This window comes from Capricornis sumatraensis, chromosome X (genome assembly GCF_032405125.1).
Source record: "Capricornis sumatraensis isolate serow.1 chromosome X, serow.2, whole genome shotgun sequence".
Classification (NCBI taxonomy): Eukaryota; Metazoa; Chordata; class Mammalia; order Artiodactyla; family Bovidae; genus Capricornis; species Capricornis sumatraensis.
This window is the reverse complement of record NC_091092.1, coordinates 62,140,204-62,163,612: the sequence shown is the minus strand read 5'-3', so window position 1 is coordinate 62,163,612 and position 23,409 is coordinate 62,140,204. Positions and strand designations below refer to the sequence as shown.

Sequence of the window (23,409 nt, the reverse complement as noted above, 5' to 3'; positions counted from 1 at the left end):
AGCAAGAAACTACCAGGACAAGCTCAGGACTCTGAAACTCAAGCTTTTACAAGGTGAGATGAGAGAGTGCAGACACATTTGAGGGTTTGTTTACCAAGAGAACTCCGTTCACAAGGTTGAGCTTCTAGAAGCCATGCCAGAAGTGCCAGCCCTGCTCAGCAGGCCAGAGCTGCATCCACTGTAGCTGGGGCAAAACAATTCCCTCTCCCAACAAATGTGAATTGGAGGTTGAAAAAGAACCCCTCTCTGTTGGTACTAGAATTGTAGCAGGTAAATACAGATCTACAGGATGGCTAATATAGGCTGTGAGGATTGTGCAACAGAAAAACAGAGTTCTTGAAAGAGAGGAATGAGTAAATGTGAAGAGAGAAGCACACATTAGAGACAGTTCCTAGCAGCACTCTCGTTCTTGATTCCATTGTGCTGGGAGATTCAGTTACCGTTATACCTTGGTGACCTAAAAAACACTTCTTGTTCAAGATAATCTTATTCCTCCCTTGTGTTAAGCTCTCTTTCACCACAGAGGTCTAACTAAGGCTGAAAGGGCCCCAGATGAGGCCCCTGGGAGCAGTCAAAGACTCACCAAGGCGCAGTGTGGGTCCTGGTTAGACATGTGTGTTCCCGGATTGTGGAGAGGTTTTTCAGGTCCAGGGTGGGTGGCCGTGCTACAAGATAACACAGAACATCCAACATAAGTTCTCAGGGGTTCAAGGCCAGAATCTGCAGACTATAAAACTATGACAATTCCACTTACTAAGCACATCAAGCCCACATTTACTCACAAGCACTGCTAATGATGAGTGCCCATTTTGCTATCCTACTGTTTCCTGCCTCAGCAGAAGCAGAGGGCACAAGCACTGAGCCAGTGGTCACATCCCGTCACTACACATTTATTGAGAACTTATCGTGTCAGGCCTGGTGCTGGGTGTCAGATGAAGGTCTCTGATCTCATGCCATTCTGTTGCCTGTCTCACCCTTGACCCCTCTCATCACAGACAGAGGTAGTCACCCGAGTCCTAATCATCCCCCCCTCCAGGCCACTGTCTACTTGGTCCTTCTGTGTAGAACAATCTTCCCCATCTCTCTGCCTGGTTATAGTCATCTTCAGATCTCAGCTCAACACCCCCTGCTCAGGAAGGCCTTCATGGGCTCTCACGAGTTCATGTGCTTACTGTTCATGGCACCCACTTGTCTGTGATGATCCAACATTCCTGAGTTGGGTCTAGACTGACTGCACTCTGGGAAGACAGGGTTTTTTTTCCTGGTTTGTTCACTGCAGTAGCCTTTGCTAAAGAAGCACCTGGTGCCTGACCCTCACTCCACCTCAGCAACCCACCTTGCTGAGTTGGTCATGCATATATTCCCCTATCACTGCCTTGACCAGCTTGTTTTTCTAGCTCTTTCCTCCACACCGGTAGATAGTGTTTAACTCCTTCCATATCACCAGTGGCGTTCCTGTTGTTCAGTCAGCTGGGCAGCCACGTGTGTCAGAATCACCCCCTTCCGGCCCAGGAGTTCACCTTCCCAGCCACCCAGTGAATCCCCAACCCTGTGTCCATCCAAAATCTCTGCACCTTTCTCCATCACCAGGTCTTTCAGACTGGTGATGTCCAAAACGGTAGCCACTAGCTACATGTGACTCTTGATATTTAAGTGCATTGAAATTAAATCAAATCTTAAAATTCAGTTCTTCAGTTGCACTAGCCACATTTCACACGTTTAACAGCCCCATTTTCTTCATTGCAGAAACTTCTGTTGCACAGGATTGCTACAGAAAAGTAATCAAGCAAAACAATAATATATACCTCAAAGTTACAGGTGCCTGTGAAATGGTTTCTCACCAGAATGAATGGTTATTTCCTCCAAACCTGAGACAGGGCTTGTTCTCCTATTTAGTACCTATTGCATAATTATTCTTCCAGGTGGTTTTGACATATCTTTTCTCCCCCTCAACCTGGGGAACCCTGCTTGTTTCATCATCTCTGTCTCCCCCTAGTGTTAGGCAAACACAGGGGAAATGGGATTTGACTCAAAGCGAAGAGGGTGGGGCTGGAGCAGAGCAGGCATAAGCAAGCTGCTTAGTTATAGCTCTGAGAGTGGCTAAGTGAAGTAGTAGTTTTTCCAAAGAGCAAAGATGGGTGGCGGTGGAGCTGATGGAGTGTCAGGAGTCATGGTCGTGGTACCAAGTATTTCCTCAGAATCACCCAGCCCTACTGGGCAGGCGACGGCAAGCAAGAATGAAGTTAGCAAGTTACTCTGACCTACTTTTGCTCGAACCTTCTTTGCCTTCCTCCCTGCCTGTTCCTGCCACTCAGCAGATGGGGAGAACTTCCTGGAGCCCTGTGCCCACAGGAGCCACACTTCTCACCTCCACATCCTCCATGTTCCCCCTCCCTCCAAAGACACGTCTTCGGGCTGGGTACACACAGGGCACTGAACCATGGGGCCTGTGACTGGGTCTGCATTCAGGAATCAGTGTCAAGGGCATTCTTGGCTGCCTTACATAACGGGGATGGTATGACTACATTTAAGTGCTGTTTAAACAGAGAGAGACCAAGGGGCTTCCATTTACACCCAACTCACTCGTTTCTGGGACTTTGTTAGGGAAGCAGCCAAAGATGAGCCTGCTGGAGTGGATTTGGCTTTGGAGACCACGTTTGCCATGACTGCAAGTCTCCAGGTTCCTGTTACCCTGATGATCTGGAGCAACAGTGCTCCTCAGCCCTCCCCACTGGATCCCAGCCACTTCTTTCTCCCAGGCCCCTAGGGTGGAGGGTTTCTGTAGTGCTTCCTTCGCAGAAAGGCTTAGGAGGGAAGCTTTTCCACATGGTTATCACACCTTGTCCCTCCCCCATCCCACACAGGAGTGGCTTACTCTTCCTCTGAGGCTTGAGATCTCTATTCACCGGGGGAGGCTCCAGGTCTACGGGGAGCTCGGGCAAGGGGCTGGAGATGCTCCCTGAGTTCATTGGAATGTAATCATCAGAGCTGTCATGGGGTCCAAGAGCAAAGGCGGCAGTCTGGGGACTCATGGGCACATAGCCGTCCTCAGTGCTGGTGGAACTTGGCGGGGACATTGGGAAGAACCTGCATGGCTGCAAGGGAATGAAAACCAGTTGGAAAGCACAGAATAGCATGGAAACTGCTTCCGGTGGGCAAACTTGGCTGCATGTGGGATTTCAGTTGCAAATTATCTAGGAATAACTCTGAACTTCCTTAGTAAAGTTAAACAAGCCTCTAACTCAAGCTCTGCCTCTGGACTTATCATGGGAGGTAGGTGATGACTCGCCTAGGACTCATGCTGGAAGACAGAAGTCAATGAAATTTATGCAAATACTTTAAGAATAATGGGATGACCTCAATAGCTACCTCAGGTCTGAGATGTGTCCAGACCATTAGAACCAGTAAGGTCCTTACAGAGCACGAAGTCCAATAGTTCCCAGACAATTTCAAGCTTTAATGGGAGACTGGAAGGGTCCTTGGAGATTCAGAGTGGTGAATCTCAAAAGATATCAAGGGAACATATATAGGGTAGACTATATTTTTTAAAAATTAAGGCTTAAAGAAACTCAAGTACCAAACTTACCAAATTTAAACTTAGCCGCTTGTCTCGGTGTCTTAAAGATTGGCCCTCGACATCTGCTGCAAGAAACAAGCCAGGGTGGTGAAAAATGCAGGACACCAGTTGAAACTAAGCTCAGGGCCCTGTGCTCAGCTCCAGAGGGAGAGAGGCTTGCTACTCAGCCTAGCTGGACAGCCAGAACATTCCCCCACAGGTGGAAAGCAGACCAGATTTTGAAGAGGTTTCTGTATGATGCTTCAGTTCTGTGAATTGGGGGGAGTCATGGGAAGCAATTAAGAAATGCTTGCTGCATTTGTCACATGAATTTTCTGCACTTAGAAATGGCAGAAACAGAGCTGGAGGTTTGAGAAGAGGAGAGGAGGCATGAAATAGCCCCTGCAAAGAACAGAGGAATGGGGTGAACAAAGGAGCAATAGCCTTGCAGAGCGTCAACACGAATTGGTGACCATGAATTTCTGCAGCCAGAGTCAGCGCTTCAGTACAGATCCAGAGAGAGAGAAGAGCTGGATGAATCTAAGATTAGACATTTCTGAGATGGATGTGACCCATATAGAGTGTGATGTAAAAATTCAGAATAACTGTTGAACTAAAATAGATATCTAGAAGGTAGCAAGATATATGTGTGCAGAGTCAAATGAGACTTACTTAGAGATGGAGTCAAAACCTAAGAGTAGAGGAGATAATCTAGAGGTTTTAAATATTGAGAAAAGTTTAAGTATAAAATCCTGGAAACTTTGGGCTTCCCTGGTGGCTCAGAGGTAAAGAATCCAACTGCCAATGCAGGAAATATGGGTTCAATCCCTGATCCGGGAAGATCCCACATGCTGTGGGCAGCTAGAGTCTGTGTGCCAGTACTAGTGAGCCTGTGCTTTAGATCCTGGGAGCCACAACTGCCAAAGTTCAAGCATCTTAGAACCTGTGCTTTGCAACAGTAGAAGCCACTACAATGATAAGCCAGCACACCCCAACTACAGAGTAGCCCCTGCTCAGTTCAACTAGAGAAGGTGCACAAAGCAATGAAGACTCAGCACAGCCATAAATAAATAAATTAATAAAAGTATGTTTAAAAAATCCTAGAGATTCTCACTATTCAAAGAGCAGGAAGATGAGGACTGGCTCATGTTGAGAGAGAGAGCAGTTGAAGAGTAAGGAGGAAAGCCAGGGGCTAGAACCACGAGAGCCCACAGGAGGAGATGGAGGCTGGTGGCAGTGAGCATCGCTGGGAAGGGCCCTCAGCATGTGAGACTGGAGCAAACTGTCTCCCTAGAACCTGGAGATGTGAAAAGCCAAGCTTCCTCTAGAGATTAACTGTAGTTAACATCATCTTCAAGCAAGAGAATAACTCCCAACTTAGAAAGATGTGATGGAGACTGGAAATTGATTAAGAATGTCTTTTACATATACACAGATATGTGTGTATATCTATGTTTATATTTCTTGAAGGGGGAAGTTAAAAGATGCTCTGGAGTCACACTGGTTTTAAATCCCTAATCTGCCACATATTAGCTCTGTGACACTAGACAAGTTACTTTCTCTGTGTCTCAGTTTCCTAATCTGTAAAGTGAGACCAATAATAGAACCTATTTCACAGGACTTCTGGAAAGATTAGATGTGTTAGGGCATCCAGGGGACTTAGAACAGTGCTTGGAACATGAAGTATTTAATAAATCCTACCAATTATTATGGACATTGTTAATAAAGAATGTGGTGATCCAGTGGTTAAGATTCTGTGCTCCTGCTACAGGAGGTACAGGTTCTATCCCTGATCAGGGAACTAGATCCCACATGCCACAAAGAGTGGCCAAAAAAAAAAAAATTAAGAATGTGGGACTTGCATATGTGTACACAGTCCCTAACTTCCTCTCTATTACAAAATTCCTATTGAAATCATCAAATAACACAATTACAGAGAAACCTCTGCATCAACATCAGCTAGTTTAAGGAATTTGTGATAGAGGAAAGATAAGATTCGAGAGTGGATGCACATTCCTATGAAACAGATATCTGTCACATTCACCCTTTTTCTTATTATTCCATTGCCCCCACCTGCTCTACTAATCTCCTTGACCCTGTTCTACTTTTTCTCTTTCCAAAGTACTATCACCTTCTAATGAATCAAATAGTTTTTGTTTTACCCAGCCTTACTGAGAATGTGACTACATGTGTGTAAAAACACTGTGTCAATTAAAGGTGTACAATATGCTGATTTTTCATACATATATTGCAAAATGATTACCACCACAGCATTAGCTAACACCTCCATACCATTACAAAACTACCATTTCTTTTTTTCTGCCAGTTTCATTGAGATGTAATTGACACATTGCACTGTGTAAGTTTTGGGCTTCCCTGCTGGCTCAGTGGTAAAGAACCCACCTGCCAATGTAGAGGATGTGTGTTCAATCCCTAGGTCAGGAAGATCCCCTGGAAAAGGAAATGGCAACTCACTCCAGTATTCTTCCTTGGAAATCCCATGGACAGAGGAGCCTGGCAGTCTACAGTCCATGGGGTTGCAAAGTGTCAGCCACGACTGAAGTGACAAGGCATAGCATTAATATTAGATATCAAAAGTTTATTTCCAACATTTTGCTTTAAAGTAAAGGGGAGAAATGGGTGGAAATGGGGGGAAATGAAATAACAATTGATTAATAATACTCAAGAAAGAAATTAAAGAAAAAGAGAAAACCATCTCAGAAATGAAGTCTAAGTTACAAAATTCCAAGGGAAGAAGATATTCAACTGAAAATGCAATAAATGGAATTGAAGAAAGGCCACAAAACAACTAAGAGAATAAAAAATAAAGTAAAAAAGAATCACAGAAAAAGAGATTGAAATAGAAGGTAGCCAATGAAGATACAGTATATGTATTGTTAGATTTCCCCCAAAGAAAAACAAAAGAATAGTATATTACTAATATTGAAATCATAATCCAAGAAAAGTTTCACAAATAAAGTAACACTTGAATCTACATATTGAAAGACCCATCAAGTAATTGGAATCAATAGTCAATTCTACCCAGAATGTAAAATTTATTAAAACAGCTGTATCAATCACAATGACAAAATGAAAACAAGTGAATTAAATACCCAGTTCAAAGCTAGAAAAGGAACAATAGAGAAAACCAAAAGAAATCATAAAGTAAAGATAAAAGCAAAAACTAATAAAGTCCAGAGGAAGTGGATTTACTTTTTTAAAAAATCAAAATCTTGGTTTCCTGGGGAAAAAATTTAACCTGAGGGAAACCCACTAGCCAATCTAATCAATAGAGGTGGCACAAATATACAAAATAAGAACTGATAAGGAGAAAGCAATCAGTCAAACAGAGGAGTTTTTTTAAAGAAATACTTCTGCATGCTTCTACACAAATAAACTTTAAAATCTAGATGAAATGGATGATTTCTAGAGAAATACACTACACCAAAACTGACACAAAAAGGAATAGAAATCTTACATATTTAAATTTCCATAGAATAAAATAGACAAAGTTACCTCCCAAAAATACCTCCCAAAGCTACCTCCCAAGACCACCCCCCAAAAGTGAAGTCATTCAGTCATGTCCAACTCTTTGTGACCCCATGAACTGTAGCCTGCCAGGCTCCTCTATCCATGGGATTCTCCAGGCAAGAATACTGGAGTGGATTGCCATTTCCTTCTCCAGGGGATCTTCCCAACCCAGAGACTGAACCTGGGTCTCCTGCATTGCAGGCAGACTTTTTACCATATGAGCCAGGGAACCTTCCCAAAATCACCTCCCAAAGCTACCACCCAAAGTCACCTCCCAAAACTACCTCTCAAAACCACTGAGATCAGATGGTTCCAACAGACAATTTTACCAAACCTTCAAACACCAGGCAGTCTCAATGCTTCAAAAATTTGTTAGAGAGTTTAGAAAACTAAGGACTATTTCTAATTCTTTTTATGAAGCAAGCATAACTTTGGAAGCTAAACCTGATAAAGGTAAAATATATCAGAAAAGTATAAACTAATATCATTTATTATTATTAACACAAAAATTCTAACTAAAATATTAGCAAGCATCATGCCCTCTTTGAACCATTACTATAAAACTTCTCACTATCCTCGCCAAGTTGGGACACATTGTTTTGAGGGCATTAGCCCGCTCTGGACTCAGCCTAGCAAAGCAATAAAGCTACTTTTTTTTACTTCACCACTACCCCCAAATATTAGAAAACAGAAGAAAGTGGTATTACTAGAATGGCTGAATGAGGAGCTCAGAGAAGCTATTCCCCCAAAAGCAATGATAAAACTGTACAAAATTATTTTTGTATGCAACTATTAGGGGACTTTGAAAATTTACCAAAAGCATACAACAAAACTATTGCATATTGTATTTGAAAGCTTTTATTGAAGAGAAAAAAAAAACTACTGAACATCACATAAGAACAGTGAGAATTTGTGACATTTTAGCTTGGGGTGCTCCCATACCCCTCAGCAGCTCACTCAGCAGTAGTTCTACCAGGGCAAGGCAAGTCATAAAAACTGGCAGCTTTTTTGCCAAAGGGGTCTCATTTGATTAGGATCAAAGCATATAAAAAACTCCATTCCTCTATGTACTATCAAAAGCATACCAACATTCACTTTATAGGGGTTCCAGAAGAAGAAAAGAGAGAGAAAAGAATAAAAAATTGTATTTACAGAACTTATGGTTGAAAACTTTCTACATGGAAACAGACATCCAAGGACAGGAAGCACAGAGGGTCCCTAAAAAAAAAAAAAAACCCAAACAGACTTACAAGACATGCCATAATTAAAATGGCAAAAATTAAAGATAAAGAGAGAATTCTGAAGAGTCACTTACAAGGAAATCCCCATAAGGCTATCAGCTGATTTCTCTGAAGAAACTTTTCAGGCCAGAAGAGAGTGGTATGATAGATTTAAAGGCTCAAAAGGGAAAAACCTGTGACCTAGGATAACCTACACAGCAAGATTACCATTTAGAATCAAAAGAGATATAAAGAGATTCTCAGACAAGCAAAAATGAAAAGAGTTCATCAATACTAAACCTACCCTAAAAGAAATGTTAGAAGATCTTCTCTATGCAGAAAAGAAGGAAAAAGTATTTAAGAAAAGGAAAATCCCACTAGGAAAGCCAAATATATAGCAATAACTGAGGAAAACCACCTAAATAGCCAATACAAAAATTAAAATACAATAAATTATAAAACCAACTATAACTACAATAAAGAATTAAGGGACAGACATGAAGATGTAAAATATGACATCAAAAACAAAAAAATGTGAGGGAGGAGTGTAAAAAATATAGATTTTTTAAGAGTTTGTTTGAACTTAAATGACTATCAGTTTCAAACAAGTAGATATAAGTAGATATAGGTCAACATATATGAAAACAATGGTAACCACAAATGAAAAAGCTACAATAGATACACAAAGACTAAAAAGAAAGGAACACAAACATGATACTAAAGAAAATAATCAAACCACAGGGGAAAACACAGAAAGAAGAAATGAACAGAGAATAATAATAACTATTATTAAAATAAAAATAAGGACATATCTATCAATAATTACTTTAAATGTCAATGGGCTAAATGCTAAAATCAAAAGACGTAGTCTGGCTGATCAGATCAAAACCAAGATTCTTCAATATGTTGCCTACAAGAGACTCACAGCAGGGCTAATGACAAATAGAAGCTGAATGTGAAGGTATCGAAAAAATATTTCATGCAAACAGAAATGACAAAAAACTGGAAGTAGCAATACTCACATCAGACAAAATAGACCTTAAAACCAAAGCTATAACAAAAGACAAAGGATACTATATAATGATAAAGAGATCAATAATAAGAAGAGGATATTATACTTATTAACAAATATGCACTCAATACAGGAGCATCTAAATACATAAAGCAAATACTAACAAACTTAAAGGAAGAAATTGACAATAACAAAATAATATTAGGGGACTTATACACCCCACTGACATCAATGGACAGACCATCCAGACAGAAAATCAGTAAGGCAACAGTAGTCTTAAACGACACAATAGACTGGTTGAACTTAATAGATATCTACAGGACATTCAATCAAAAAACAGAATACATATTCTGTTCAAGTTCACAAGGCAAGAATATACAATGCAGAAAAGACAGTCCCTTCAAAGGTGATGCTCAGAAACCTGGACAGCTACATGTAAAATAATGAAACTAGAACACTTCCTAACACCATATACAAAAATAAACTCAAAATGGATTAAAGATCTAACTATAAGACCTGAAATCATAAAAGTCCTAGAAGAGAACATAGGCAGAACACTCTTTGACATGATTGTAGCAATATTTTTTGAATCTATCTCCACTTTATGGAAAATAGAAGGGGAAAAAAGTGGAAACAGTGACAGATTTTATTTTCTTGGGCTCCAAAATCACCATGGATGATGACTGCAGCCATGATGTTAAAAGACACTTGCTCCTTGGAAGGAAAGTTATGACAAACCTAGACAGTGTGTTAAAAAGCAGACACATCACTTAGCTAAAAATGATCTGTATAGTCAAATCTATGGTTTTTCCAGTAGTCATGTATGGATGTGAGAGTTGGACCTTAAATAAGGCTGAGTGCTGAAGGATTGATGCTTTCAAGTTGTGGTGCTGCAGAAGACTCTTGAGAGTCCTTTGGATAGCAAGGAGATCAAACCAGTCAATCCTAAAGAAAATCAATCCTGAATATTCATTGGAAGGACTGAGGCTGAAGATGAAGCTCCAATACTCTGGCCACCTGATGTGAAGAACTGACTCACTGGAAGAGACCCTGATGCTGGGAAAGATTGAAGACAAAAGGAGAAGCAGTGGCAGAGGACGATATGGTTATATAGTGTCACTGACTCAATGAACATGACTTTGAACAAACCCCAGGAGATAGTGGAGGGCAGGGGAGCCTGGCATGCTTCAGTCCATAGGGTCACATAGTCAAACACGATTTAGCAACTGAACAGCAACAATAAGCAAACAAAAGAAATAAAGCAAAACAAACAACTGGGATCTGATTACACTTAAAAGCTTTTGGACAGCAAAGGACACCACCAACAAAACAAAAAACCAACCTATGTAATGAGAGAAAATATTTGCAAATGATATGACCAACAAGATTTTAATATTCAAAATACATAAACAGCTCATAAAACTCAATATCAAAACAAACAAACAAACAAAGTACATGATTTGAAAATGGGCAAGAGAGAGGAACTGTGGCTCCTGAGGCATGCCGGATGCAGAGAAACTGAAGATGTAGTCGACCAGATTTTGGAAATAACTACAACAGGAGGTCTGAAAAACAAAGAGGTCATTTTCATCTCATCAGGCCTAGATGAAGAGATCAAGCCCTGAGCCTTTGGAGTGGGAGTAATGACTCCAAGACCCTAGACTACCAGAGAATTAACCCAAGGAAGTATCAAATAATGAGAACTCACACAAAGGAAACCACTTCAATACAAGACCTGGCATCACCCAACCACCAGTAGCACCCTGTGCAGGACGCCTCATCTAAACAATAAACGAAACAAACACAAACTCAATCATCAGCAGACAAGATTACCACCTCACTCAGCCTTGCCCATCAGAGGGGAAAAAAAAAGACTCAGCACAAATCTCACCCTATATGAAGCTTACACAAACCACTGGACCAACCTTAGGAGGGCAGAAACCAAAAGGAAGAAAGAATTCAACCTTGAAGCCTGGGAAAAGGAGACCTCAAACATAATAAGTTAAAAAAAATAATGAATAAGGCAGAGAAATACTACATAAATGAAGAAACAAACTAGAAATAGAGAAGTCCAAATAAATGAAGAGGAAATAGGCAAACTACCTGAAAAAAAATTCAGAATAATGATAGTAAAGATGATCAAAAACCTTGAAAACAAAATGGAGAGAATGCAAGAATCAACTAACAAAGACCTAGAAGAATTAAAGAATAAACATACAAAAACAACACAATTACTGAAATTAAAAATACTCTAGAAGGAATCAATAGCAGAATATCTGAAACAGAAGTGAGTTGGAAGTTAAAATGGTGGAAATAATTTCTGAAGAGTAGAATAAAGTAAAAAGAATGAAAAGAACTGAGGCTACTCTCAGAGACCTCTGGGACAGTATCAAATGCACGAACATTTGAATTAGAGGGATTCCAGAAGAACAAGAGACAAAGAAAGGATATGAGAAAATTTTTGAAGAGATTATAGTTGAAAATTTCCCCAACATGGAAAAGGAAATAGCCAACCAAATCTAAGAGGTGCAAAGAGTCCCATACAGGATAAACCCAAGGAGAAACACACCAAGACACATACTAATAAAATTAACAAAGACTACACACAAAGAAAGAATATTAAAAGCAGCAAGGGAAAAGCAACAAGTAACATACAAGGGAACCCCATACATTTAACAGCTTATCTTTCAGCAGAAACTCTGCAGGTCAGAAGGGAATGGCAGGATATATTTAAAGTACTGAAAGGGAAAAATCTACAACCAAGATTACTGTACCCAGCAAGGATCTCATTCAAAATTGATGGAGAAATAAAAAGCTTTTCAGACAAGCAAAAGTTAAGAGAATTCAGTACCACCAAATCAGCTTTACAACAAATGCTAAGAAATACAAGAAAAAGATCTAAAAAATCCACCCCAAACAGTTAAAAAAAATAGCAATAGGAACATATATATCAACAATTACTTTAAATGTAAATGGATTAAATGCTCCAACCAGAAAGACACAGACTGGCTGAACAGATACAAAAACAAGACCCATATATATGCTGTCTACAAGAAACCCACTTCAGACCTAAAGGCACATATAGACTGAAAGTGAGAGGATGGAAAGATATATTCCATGCAAATGGGAACCAAAAGAAAGCAGGAGTAGCAATCCCCATATCAGACAAAATAGACCTTAAAATAAAGAAGATTACAAAAAATAAGGAAGAACACTACATAATGATGAAGGGTTCAATCCAAGAGGAAGACGTAACAATTGTAAATATCTATGCACCCAACATAGGAGCACCTCAATGCATAAGACAAACACTAACAGACATAAAATGAGAAATTGACAGTAACACAATAATAGGAGACCTTAACACCCCACTCACACCAATGGACAGTTCATCAAAACAAAAAATTAAGAAGGAAACACGTCTTAAATCATACATTAGATGAGATGAACCTCATTGATATCTTCAGGACATTCCATCCAAATGCAGAATACACTTTCTTCTCAAATGCACATGGAACACTCTCCAGGATAGATCACATCTTCGGTCACAAATAAAACTTCAGTAAATTTAAGAAAATTGAAATCATATCAAGCCTCTTCTCAGACCACAATGCTATGGAACTACATATCAATTACAAGAAGAAAAAAAAAACTGTACGAAATGTAAGCATATGGAGGTTAAACAGTATGTTTCTAAATAACAAACAGGTTACAGACGAAATCAAAAGGGAAATCAAAGAATTTCTAGAAACAAATGACAATGAAAACATGAAAACTCAAAACCTATGGGATGCAGCAAAAGCAGTTCTGAGAGGGACAGACTTGTTCCAAATAGGAAAAGGAGTCCGTCAAGGCTGTATGCTGTCACCTTGCTTATTTAACTTATATGCAGACTACATCATGAGAAACGCTGGGCTGGAAGAAGCACAAGCTGGAAACAAGATTGCCAGGAGAAATATCAATAACCTGAGATATGCAGATGACATCACCCTTATGGCAGAAAGTGAAGAGGAACTAAAAAGCCTCTTGATGAAAGTGAAAGAGGAGAATGGAAACGTTGGCCTAAAGCTCAACATTCAGAAAACGAAGATCATGGCATCTGGTCCCATCACTTCATGGGAAATTCATGGGGAAACAGTAGAAACAGTGTCAGACTTTATTTTTTTGGGCTCCAAAATCACTGCAGATGGTGAGTGCAGCCATGAAATTAAAAGATGCTTACTCCTTGGAAGAAAAGTTATGACCAACCTAGATAGTATATTCAAAAGCAGAGACATTACTTTGCCAAAAAATGTCCGTCTAGTGAAGGCTATGGTTTTTCCAGTGGTCATGTATGGATGTGAGAGTTGGACTGTGAAGAAAGCTGAGCTCCGAAGAATTGATGCTTTTGAACTGTGGTGTTGGAGAAGACTCTTGAGAGTCCCTTGGACTGCAAGGAGATCCAACCAGTCTACTCTAAAGGAGATCAGCCCTGGGTGTTCTTTGGAAGGACTGATACTAAAGCTGAAACTCCAGTACTTTGGCCACCTCATGTGAAGAGTTGACACATTGGAAAAGACTCTGATGCTGGGAGGGATTGGGGGCAGGAGGAGAAGGGGACAACAGAGGATGAGATGGCTGGATGGCATCACTGACTTGATGGACATGAGTTTGGGTGAATTCCGGGAGTTGGTAGAGGGAGGCCTGGCATGCTGCGATTCATGGGGTCGCACAGAGTCAGACACGACTGAGCGATTGAACTGAACTGAACTGAACTGAACTGAACTGAATCATAAATGTGTGCTGAATTTTTTCAAAGGCTTTTTGTGCATCTAATGAGATTATCGTATGGTTTTTATCTTTCAATTCATTAATATGGTATATCACATTGTTTGATTTGCATATATTGAAGAATCCTTGCATCCCTGGAATAAATCCAACTTGATCATGGTGTATGACCTTTTCAATGTGTTGCTGAATTCTGTTTGCTGAAATTTTGTTGAGGATTTTTGCATTTATGTTCATCAGTGATTTTGGCCTGTAGCTTTCTATTTTTTTGTTATCTTTGTCTAGTTTTGGTATCAGGGTGATGGTGGCCTTATAGAATGAGTTTGGAAGTGTTCCTTCCTCTGGAAGTTTTTGAAAGATTTTGAGAAGGATAGGTATTAGCTCTTCTTTAAATGTTTGATAGAATTCTCCTATGAAACCATCTGATCCTGGGATTTTGTTATTTGTAGATTTTGATCACAGCTTCACTTTCAGTGCTTGTATTTGGGTTGTTCATAATTTCTATATCTTCCTGGTTCAGTCTTGTGAGATTGAACTTTTCTAAGAATCTGTCCATTTCTTCCAGGTTATTCATTTTGTTGCCATAGTATTGCATTTTATTGTTCATAATAGTCTCTTATAATCCCGTGTATTTCTGCATTGTCTGTTGTAACCTCTCCTTTTGCATTTCTAATTTTGTTGATTTGATTCTTCTCTCCTTTTTTCTTGATGAGTATGGCTAAAGGTTTGTCAGTTTAAACAAAGATAAACATCTTCTTGAAGACAGCTTTTAGTTGTATTAATTGTTACTATTGTTTGTTTCATTTCTTTTTCATTTATTTCTGCTTGGATCTTTATGATTTCTTTCCTACTACTGATTTTGAGGCTTTTTTTTCCTTTTTTCCAGTTGTTTTAGGTCCCATGTCCAGTTCTAACTGTTGCTTCCTGATGTGCATATAGGTGTTTCAAGAGGCAGGTCAGGTGGTCTGGTATTCACATCTCTTCCAGAATCTTCCATAGTTTATTGTGATCCACACAGTCAAAGGCTTTGGCATAGTCAATAAAGCAGAAATAGATGTTTTCCTAGAACTCTCTTGATTTTTCGATGATCCAGCAGGTGTTGGCAATTTGATCTCTGGTTCCTCTGCCTTTTCTAAAACCAGCTTGAACATCTGGATGTTCACGGTTCATGTGTTGCTGAAGCCTGGCTTGGAGAATTTTGAGCACTACTTTACTAGTGTGTGAGATGAGTGCAATTGTGCAGTAGTTTGAGCATTCTTTTTTAGGACTTCCCTGGTGGCTCAGACGGTAAAGCGTCTGCCTACAATGTGGGAGACCCAGGTTCAATTCCTGGGTTGGGAAGATGTACTGGAGAAGGAAATGGGAACCTACTCCAGTATTCTTGCCTAGAAAATCCCATGGATGGTGGAACCTGGTAGGCTATAGTCCATGGGTCGCAAAGAGTCAGACATGACTGAGCAACTTCACTTGAGAATTCTTTGGCATTGCCTTTCTTTGAGATTGGAACGAAAACTGACATTTTCTGGTCCTGTGGCCACTGCTGAGTCTTCCAAATTTGCTGGCATATTGAGTGCAGCACTTTCACAGCATCATCTTTCAGGACTTGAAATAGCTCAACTGGAATGCCATCACCTCCATTAGCTTTGTTTGTAGTGATGCTTTCTATGGCCCACTTGACTTCATATTCCAGGATGTCTGGCTCTAGGTGAGTGATCACACCATCGTGATTATCTGGGTCGTGAAGATCTTTTTTGTACAGTTCTCCTGTGTATTCTTGCCACCTCTTCTTAATATCTTCTATTTCTGTTAGGTCCATATCATTTCTGTCCTTTATCGATCCCATCTTTGCATGAAATGTTCCCTTGGTATCTCTAATTTTCTTGAAGAGATCTCTAGTCTTTCCCATTCTGGTTTTTTTTTTTTTTTCCTCTATTTCTTTGCATTGATCGCTGAGGAAGGCTTTCTTATCTCTTCTTGCTATTCTCTGGAACTCTGCATTCAGATGCTTATATCTTTCCTTTTCTCCTTTGCTTTTTGCTTCTGTTCTTTTCATAGCTATTTGTAAGGCCTCCCCAGACAGCCATTTTGCTTTTTGCATTTCTTTTCCATGGGGATGCTCTTGATTCCTGTCTCCTATACAATGTCACGAACCTCTGTCCATAGTTCATCAGACACTCTGTCTATCAGATCTAGGCCCTTAAATCTATTTCTCACTTCCACTGTAGAATCATAAGGGATTTGATTTAGGTCGTACCTGAATGGTCTAGTGGTTTTCCTTACTTTCAATTTAACTCTGAATTTGGCAATAAGGAGTTCATGATCTGAGCCACAGTCAGCTTCTGGTCTTGTTTTTGATGACTGTATAGCGCTTCTCCATCTTTGGCTGCAAAGAATATAATCAATCTGATTTCAGTGTTGACCATCTGGTGATGTCCATGTGTAGAGTCTTCTCTTGTGTTGTTGGAAGAGGGTGTTTGCTATGACCAGTGTGTTCTCTTGGCAAAACTCTAGTAGCCTTTGCCCTGCTTCATTCTGTACTCCAAGGCCAAATTTGCCTGTTACTCCAGGTGTTTCTTGACTTCCTACTTTTGCATTCCAGTCCCCTATAATGAAAAGGACATCTTTTTTGGTGTTAGTTCTAAAAGGTCTTGTAGTCTTCATAGAACCGTTCAACGTCAGCTTCTTCAGCATTACTGGTTGGGGCATAGGCTTAGATTACTGAATTGTTTGCCTTGGAAACGAACAGAGATCATTCTGTCGTTTTTGAGACTGCATCCAAGTACTGCATTTTGGACTCTTTTGTTGACCATGATGGTTACTCCATTTCTTCTGAGGGATTCCTGCCCACAGTAGTAGATATAATGGTCATCTGAGTTAAATTCACTCATTCCAGTCCATTTTAGTTCGCTGATTCCTAGAATATTATCGTTTACTCATGCCATCTCCTGTTTGACCACTTCCAATTTGTCTTGACTCATGGACCTAACACTCCAGGTTCCTATGCAATATTGCTCTTTACAGCATCAGACATTGCTTCTATCACCAGTCACATCCACAACTGGGTTTTGTTTTTAGTTTGGCTCCATCCCTTCATTCTTTCTGGAGTTATTTCTCCACTGATCTCCAGTAGCATATTGGGCACCTACCGACCTGGGGAGTTCCTCTTTCAGTATCCTATCATTTTGCCTTTTCCTACTGTTCATGAGGTTCTCAAGGCAAGAATACTGAAGTGGTTTGCCATTCCCTTCTCCAGTGGGCCACATTCTGTCAGACCTCTCCACCATAACCCACCCATTCTGGGTGGCTCCACACAGCATGACTTAGTTTCATTGAGTTAGACAAGGCTGTGGTCCGTGTGATCAGATTGGCTAGTTTTCTGTGATTATGGTTTCAGTGTGTCTGCCCTCTGATGCCCTCTTGCAATACCTACCATCTTATTTACAGCCCATGGGGTTGCAAAGAGTCAGACATGACTGAGCGACTTCACTTTCAATTCCATTTCTTCTAGGTTGTCCATTTATGATTAAAACTCTTCAAAAAATGGGCATAGAAGTAACCTACCTCAACACAGTAAAGGCCATATATGATAAGCGTACAGCAAACATTATTCTCAATGGTGAAAAACTGAAAGCATTCCCCCTAAGATCATGAACAAGACAAGGGTGTCCATTTTCACCACTATTATTCAACATAGTTCTGGAAGTGTTAGATACAGCAATCAGAGAAGAAAAAGAAATAAAAGGAATCCAGATTTGAAAAGAAGACGTAAAGCTCTCACTGTTTGCTCATGACATGATACTGTACATAGAAAACCCTAAAGATAGTATCAGAAAATTACTAGAGCTAATCAGTGAATTTAGCAAAGTAGCAGGATACAAAATCAATACACAGAAATCACTTGCATTTTATATACTAACAATTAAAAATCAGAAAGAGAAATTAAGGGTTCAATCCCATTCCCCATTGCAACAAAAAGAATTAAATATCTAGGAATAAACCTACCTCATGAGACAAAAGAAATGCACACAGAAAATTACAAGACACTAATGAAAGAAACCAAAGACAACATAAACAGATGGAGAGATATTCCATGATTTGGGTAGGAAGAATCAATATCATGAAAATGGCTATACTACCAAACACAGTCTACAGATTCAACTCGGTCCCTATCAAATTACGAATGACATTTTCACAGAACTAGAACAAAAAATTTCACAATTCATATGGAAACACAAAAGACCCCAAATAGCCAGAGCAGTCTTGAGAAAGAAGAATGGAGCTGGAGGAATCAACCTTCCTGACTTCAGATTATACTACAAAGGTACAGTCATCAAGACAGTATGGTACTGGCACAAAAACAGAAATATAGACCAATGGAACAAGACAGAAAGCCCATAAATAAACCCATGCACCTATAGGTACCTTATTTTTTACAAAGGAGGCAAGAATATACAATGGGACAAAGACAGCCTCTTCAAAAAATGGTCCTGGGAAAACTGGACAGCTACATGTAAAAGAATGAAATTAGAACGCTTCCTAACACCATACACAAAGATAAACTCAAAATGGATTAAAGACCTAAATGGAAGACCAGAAACTATAAAATTCTTAGAGGACAACATGGGCAGAACACTCGATGACATAAATCAGAGCAATATTCTCAATGATCCACCTCCTAGAGTCACGGAAATAAAAACAAAAGTGAACAAGTGGGACCTGATTAATCTTAAAAGCTTTTTCAAAGCAGAGGAAACACTAAGCAAAGTAAAAAGACAACTCTCAGAATAGGAGAAAGTAATAGCAAGCAAACTGACAAAGGATTAATTTCCAAAATATACAAGCAGCTCATACAACTCAATACCAGAAAAACAAACAACCTAGTCAAAAAATGAGAAAAAGACCTAAACAGACATTTCTCCAAAGAAGACATACAGATGGCTAACAAACACATGAAAAGATGTTCAACATTGCTCATTAATAGAGAAATGCAAATCAAAACTACAACTACCTCACACCAGTCAGCATGGCCATCATGAAAAAGTCTGCAAACAATAAATGTTGGAGAGGGTGTGGGGAAAAGGAAACGCTCTTGCAATGTTAGTGGGAATGTAAACCGATACAGCTACTATGGAAGACGGTATGGAGATTCCTTTAAAAACTAGGAATAAAACCACCATATGACCCAGCAATCCCACTCTTAGGCATATACCCTGAGGAAACCAAAACTGAAAAAGATACATGTATCCCATTGTTCATTGCAGCACTATTTACAATAGCTAGAGCATGGAAGGAACTGAGATGTCCATCAACAGATGAATGGATAAAGAATGGAATATTACACAACCATAAAAAGGAACACAATTGAGTCAGTTCTTATGAGGTGTATGAACCTAGAGCCTATTATACAGAGTGAAGTAAGTCAGAAAGAGAAAGATAAATATCATATTCTAACACATATATACGGAATCTAGAAAAATGGTACTGAAGAATTCATTTACAGGGCAGCAATGGGGAAACAGACACAGACAATAGACTTATGGACATGGGGAGAGGGGAGGAGAGGATGAGATTATGGAAAAAGTAACATGGAAACTTACATTACCATATGCAAAATAGATAGCCAATGGGAATTTGCTGTATGGCTCAGGAAACTCAAAGGCTCTGTATAAATCTAGAGGGGTGGGATGGGGAGGGAGATGGGAGGGAGGTTCAAATAGGAGGGGATATATGTATACCTATGGCTTATGCATGTTGAGGTTTGACAGAAAACATCAAAATTCTGTAAAGCAATTATCCTTCAATTAAAAAATAAATTGATTTTTTAAAATTGGGAGGAAAATGAATGGACATTTTTACAAAAAAAAAATCATAAGATAGCCAACAGGAACAAGAAAAGATGTTCAACATCAGTAATTATTAGAGAAATCCAAATCAAAACTACAAGGAGATATCACCTCACACGTGTGAGAATGGCTATCATCAAAAAGACAACAAATAACAAGTGTTGGTGAGGATGTGGAAAAAAGGGAACCCTTTTACAACTGCTGGTGGGAACGTAAGCTGGTGTAGTCACCATGGAAATATATGAAGGTTCCTCAAAAAACTTAAAATAGAGCTACCATGTGATCCAGAAATCCCATTCCTGAGCATTTATCAGGAAAAAAAAAAAAGAAAACTCTAATTCAAAAAGACACATGCACTCCAATGTTCATAGTAGCACTATTCACAATAGCCAAGACAGGGAAGCAACTTAAGTGTCCATCAACAGATGAATGGATAAAGAAGATGTGACACATATATACAGTGAAACATTGTTGTTTTTCAGTCACTAAGTTGTCTTCAACTCTTTTTACCCAGTTCCTAACTCAAAACATAAAAGACAGTGCATCACTCAAGGAGAAAAAAAATGTGTACAGAAACTATGGTGTAATATACAAAAGATACTATGATAAAGGGTCAGACACAACTGAGCGACTAAACAACAAAAACAATGTGAAAATACTGAATTACTGTGTTATACACTTGAAAGGGAAACTAATATAATATTTTAAATAATCAACTATACTTCAAAAAGAAATTGGCCAGTGAAGTTCTTCATGTTAACAGAATAAAGGAGAAAAATCACATGGTCATAAAATGTTTCAACAATTTCAATACTCCTTGATGATTTTAAAAAAATAACATTTAGCAAGGTAGGAATATCAGAGAATGTACTTAATCTAACTAACAGTATCTACAAAAGTTTCCTGCAAACCACATTACAACAGTGAAACACAGAAGTTTTCCAGGTGAAACCAGGAATATGACAAGGATCCCAGTTATTAACAGTACTATTCAAAGATATCCTGGCCTTCCTAGGCCAAGCAGTGACATGAAAAAAGAAAATGAAAGATACAGATATTAGAAAAAAGTTTTTAGTATTTGTATGTTATATGATTGTATACAAAGAAAATGTAAATAAATATACATTTAGAAAAGATAGGGGACTGCCCTGGTGGCCCAGTGGCTAAGACTCCCAATGCAGGGTGCCTGGGTTTAGATCCCAGTAGGGGAACCAGATACCACATGCCACAACTAAGATCTAGCACTTCCAAATAAATAAATAGTAAAAAAGAAAGAAAGAAAGAAAAGGCAGATATAAAAATCAAAATGAAAAGCTAATTTACTTTTATGCAATAGCAAAAAATTTTTAAAGTAAAATACCATTGACAATAACATAAATAAATAACAAATACATGGGAATATATTAATGAGATATGCAAGACTTCACCAAAAGACATAAAAAATTATAGACACAAAATAATAAGGAGAATTCCCTGGTGGCTCAGTGGTTAGGACTCTGTGATTTCACTGCTCAGGATGCAAGTTCAACCCCTGATCAGGGAACTAAGATCTGGGGAACAAGCCTGTGAGAAGAGGCCAAAAATAGGTAGTAGTGGGAAATGTGGAATGGGGAGAAAAAGAACTGAATGAAGGCAGTCAAAAAGTACAGAATTCCAGTTGTAAGATAAATACATATTTGGGAGGTAATGCATGACAAGATAAATAGAAATAACAGTGCTGCATGTTATATATGACAGTTGTTACAAGAGTAAATCCTAAGAGTTCTCATCAGAAGGAAGATTTACTTCTTTTTTGTAATGTTATATCTATATGAGATGATAGATGCTCACAAAACTTGTGGTCATCATTTCATGATGTATATAAGTCAAATCACGCTGTGTTCCTTAAACTTACACAGTGCTGTATGTCAATTACATCTCAATAAAAGCAGAAGAAAAATAAAAGAAAGATAAAGGATATAGGCAAAGCAGATCACCGTGGGCCTTGCACGCTATGGTAAGAAATTTAGGTTTTATTCCTAGTGCACAAAGAAGTCATTAGATTGGTTTTTTAGCAAGGAACTGACTATCTGATTTACATTTTTTAAGAGATCACTTGACTGCAGTGTGGAAAACAGATTAGAGGCAGACAAGCATAGTTGTGGCATGATATCAGGATAATGAGTTGCATTACAGTAAATTTTTTCAGATTTCATTTATGCTTTAAAAAGAAGATGTAGTATGTACTTCTGTATTGTTTAACTTTTTCAGAGTACAGTAAGAATTCAAGCACTTTGACAATAAAAAAAATTAATAGAAATTTAAACTGAGGAATGTGTTTTGCTTAAGAGGTTGCTGATTAATCACTTGAAATTGAAAACTTTAAGGAACAGAAACACTATAGACATGTCATATTTTATAATTAAGCAGAAAAGTAAGTCAGGAAGCAAAACTTAATAACTGTTAAACCTGGCGCATGAGATAAGAAAGCCTTAAGTGATCAAGGCAAAGAAATAGAGGAAAAAACAGAATGGAAAGGCTAGCGATCTCAAGAAAATTAGAGATACCAAGAGAACATTTCATGCAAAGATGAGCACAATAAAGAACAGAAATGGTATGGACCTAACAGAAGCAGAAGATATTAAGAAGAGGTGGCAAGAATACACACAAGAACTACACCGAAAAGATCTTCATGACCCAGATAACCATGATGATGTGATCACAAACCTAGAACCAGACATCCTGGAGAGCAAAGTCAAGTGGGCCTTAGGAAGCATCACTACGAACAAAGCTAGTGGAGGTGATGGGATTCCAGGTGAGCTATTTCCAATCCTAAAATATGATGCTGTGAAAGTGCTGCACTCAATATGCCAGCAAATTTAGAAAACTCAGCAGTGGCCACAGGCCTGGAAAAGCTCAGTTTTCATTCCAATCACAAAGAAAGGCAATGCAAAAGAATGTTCAAACTAAGGCACAATTGCACTCATTTCGCACACTAGTAAAGTAATGCTAAAAATTCTCCAAGCTAGCCTTCAACAGTATGTGAACTGAGAACTTCCAGATGAACAAGCTGGATTTAGAAAAGGCAGAGGAACCAATTTTGCAACCAAATTGCCAACAGCCATTGGATCATAGAAAAAGCAAGAGAATTCCAGAAAAACATCTACTTCTGCTTCACTGACTATGCTAAAGCCTTTGAGTGTGTAGATCACAAAAAACTGTGGAAAATTCTTCAAGAAATGAGAATACCAGATCACCTGACCTGCCTCTTGAGAAATCTGTATGTAGGTCAAGAAGCAAGAGTTAGGGACTTCCAAGGTGGTCCAGTGGCTAAGACTCCATGCTCCAAAGGCAGTGGGGCATGGGTTCAATTCCTGGTCAGGAAACTAGACCCCACATGCCACAAGTAAGAGTTTGTATGCCACAACTAAGACCTGGCACAACCAAATAAATAAATATTTAAAAAAAAATTTTTTTAAGACAGGTGGCAGAGGAATACGA

General features: G+C 39.0%; 1 protein-coding gene across 2 annotated transcripts in view; it reads right to left on the bottom strand.

Annotated features, from left to right (window-relative positions):
* Window positions 1-23,409, bottom strand: part of GAB3 (GRB2 associated binding protein 3) — a 90,336-nt gene that overhangs the window by 16,835 nt on the left and 50,092 nt on the right. For both annotated transcript variants that reach the window (XM_068962855.1, XM_068962856.1), the window contains exons 5-7: window positions 3,587-3,642; window positions 2,876-3,095; window positions 584-665 (exon numbers count right to left, since the gene is read on the bottom strand). In XM_068962855.1, coding sequence (XP_068818956.1) covers window positions 584-665; window positions 2,876-3,095; window positions 3,587-3,642 — 358 coding nt within the window. The remainder of the gene's footprint in view (window positions 1-583; window positions 666-2,875; window positions 3,096-3,586; window positions 3,643-23,409) is intronic.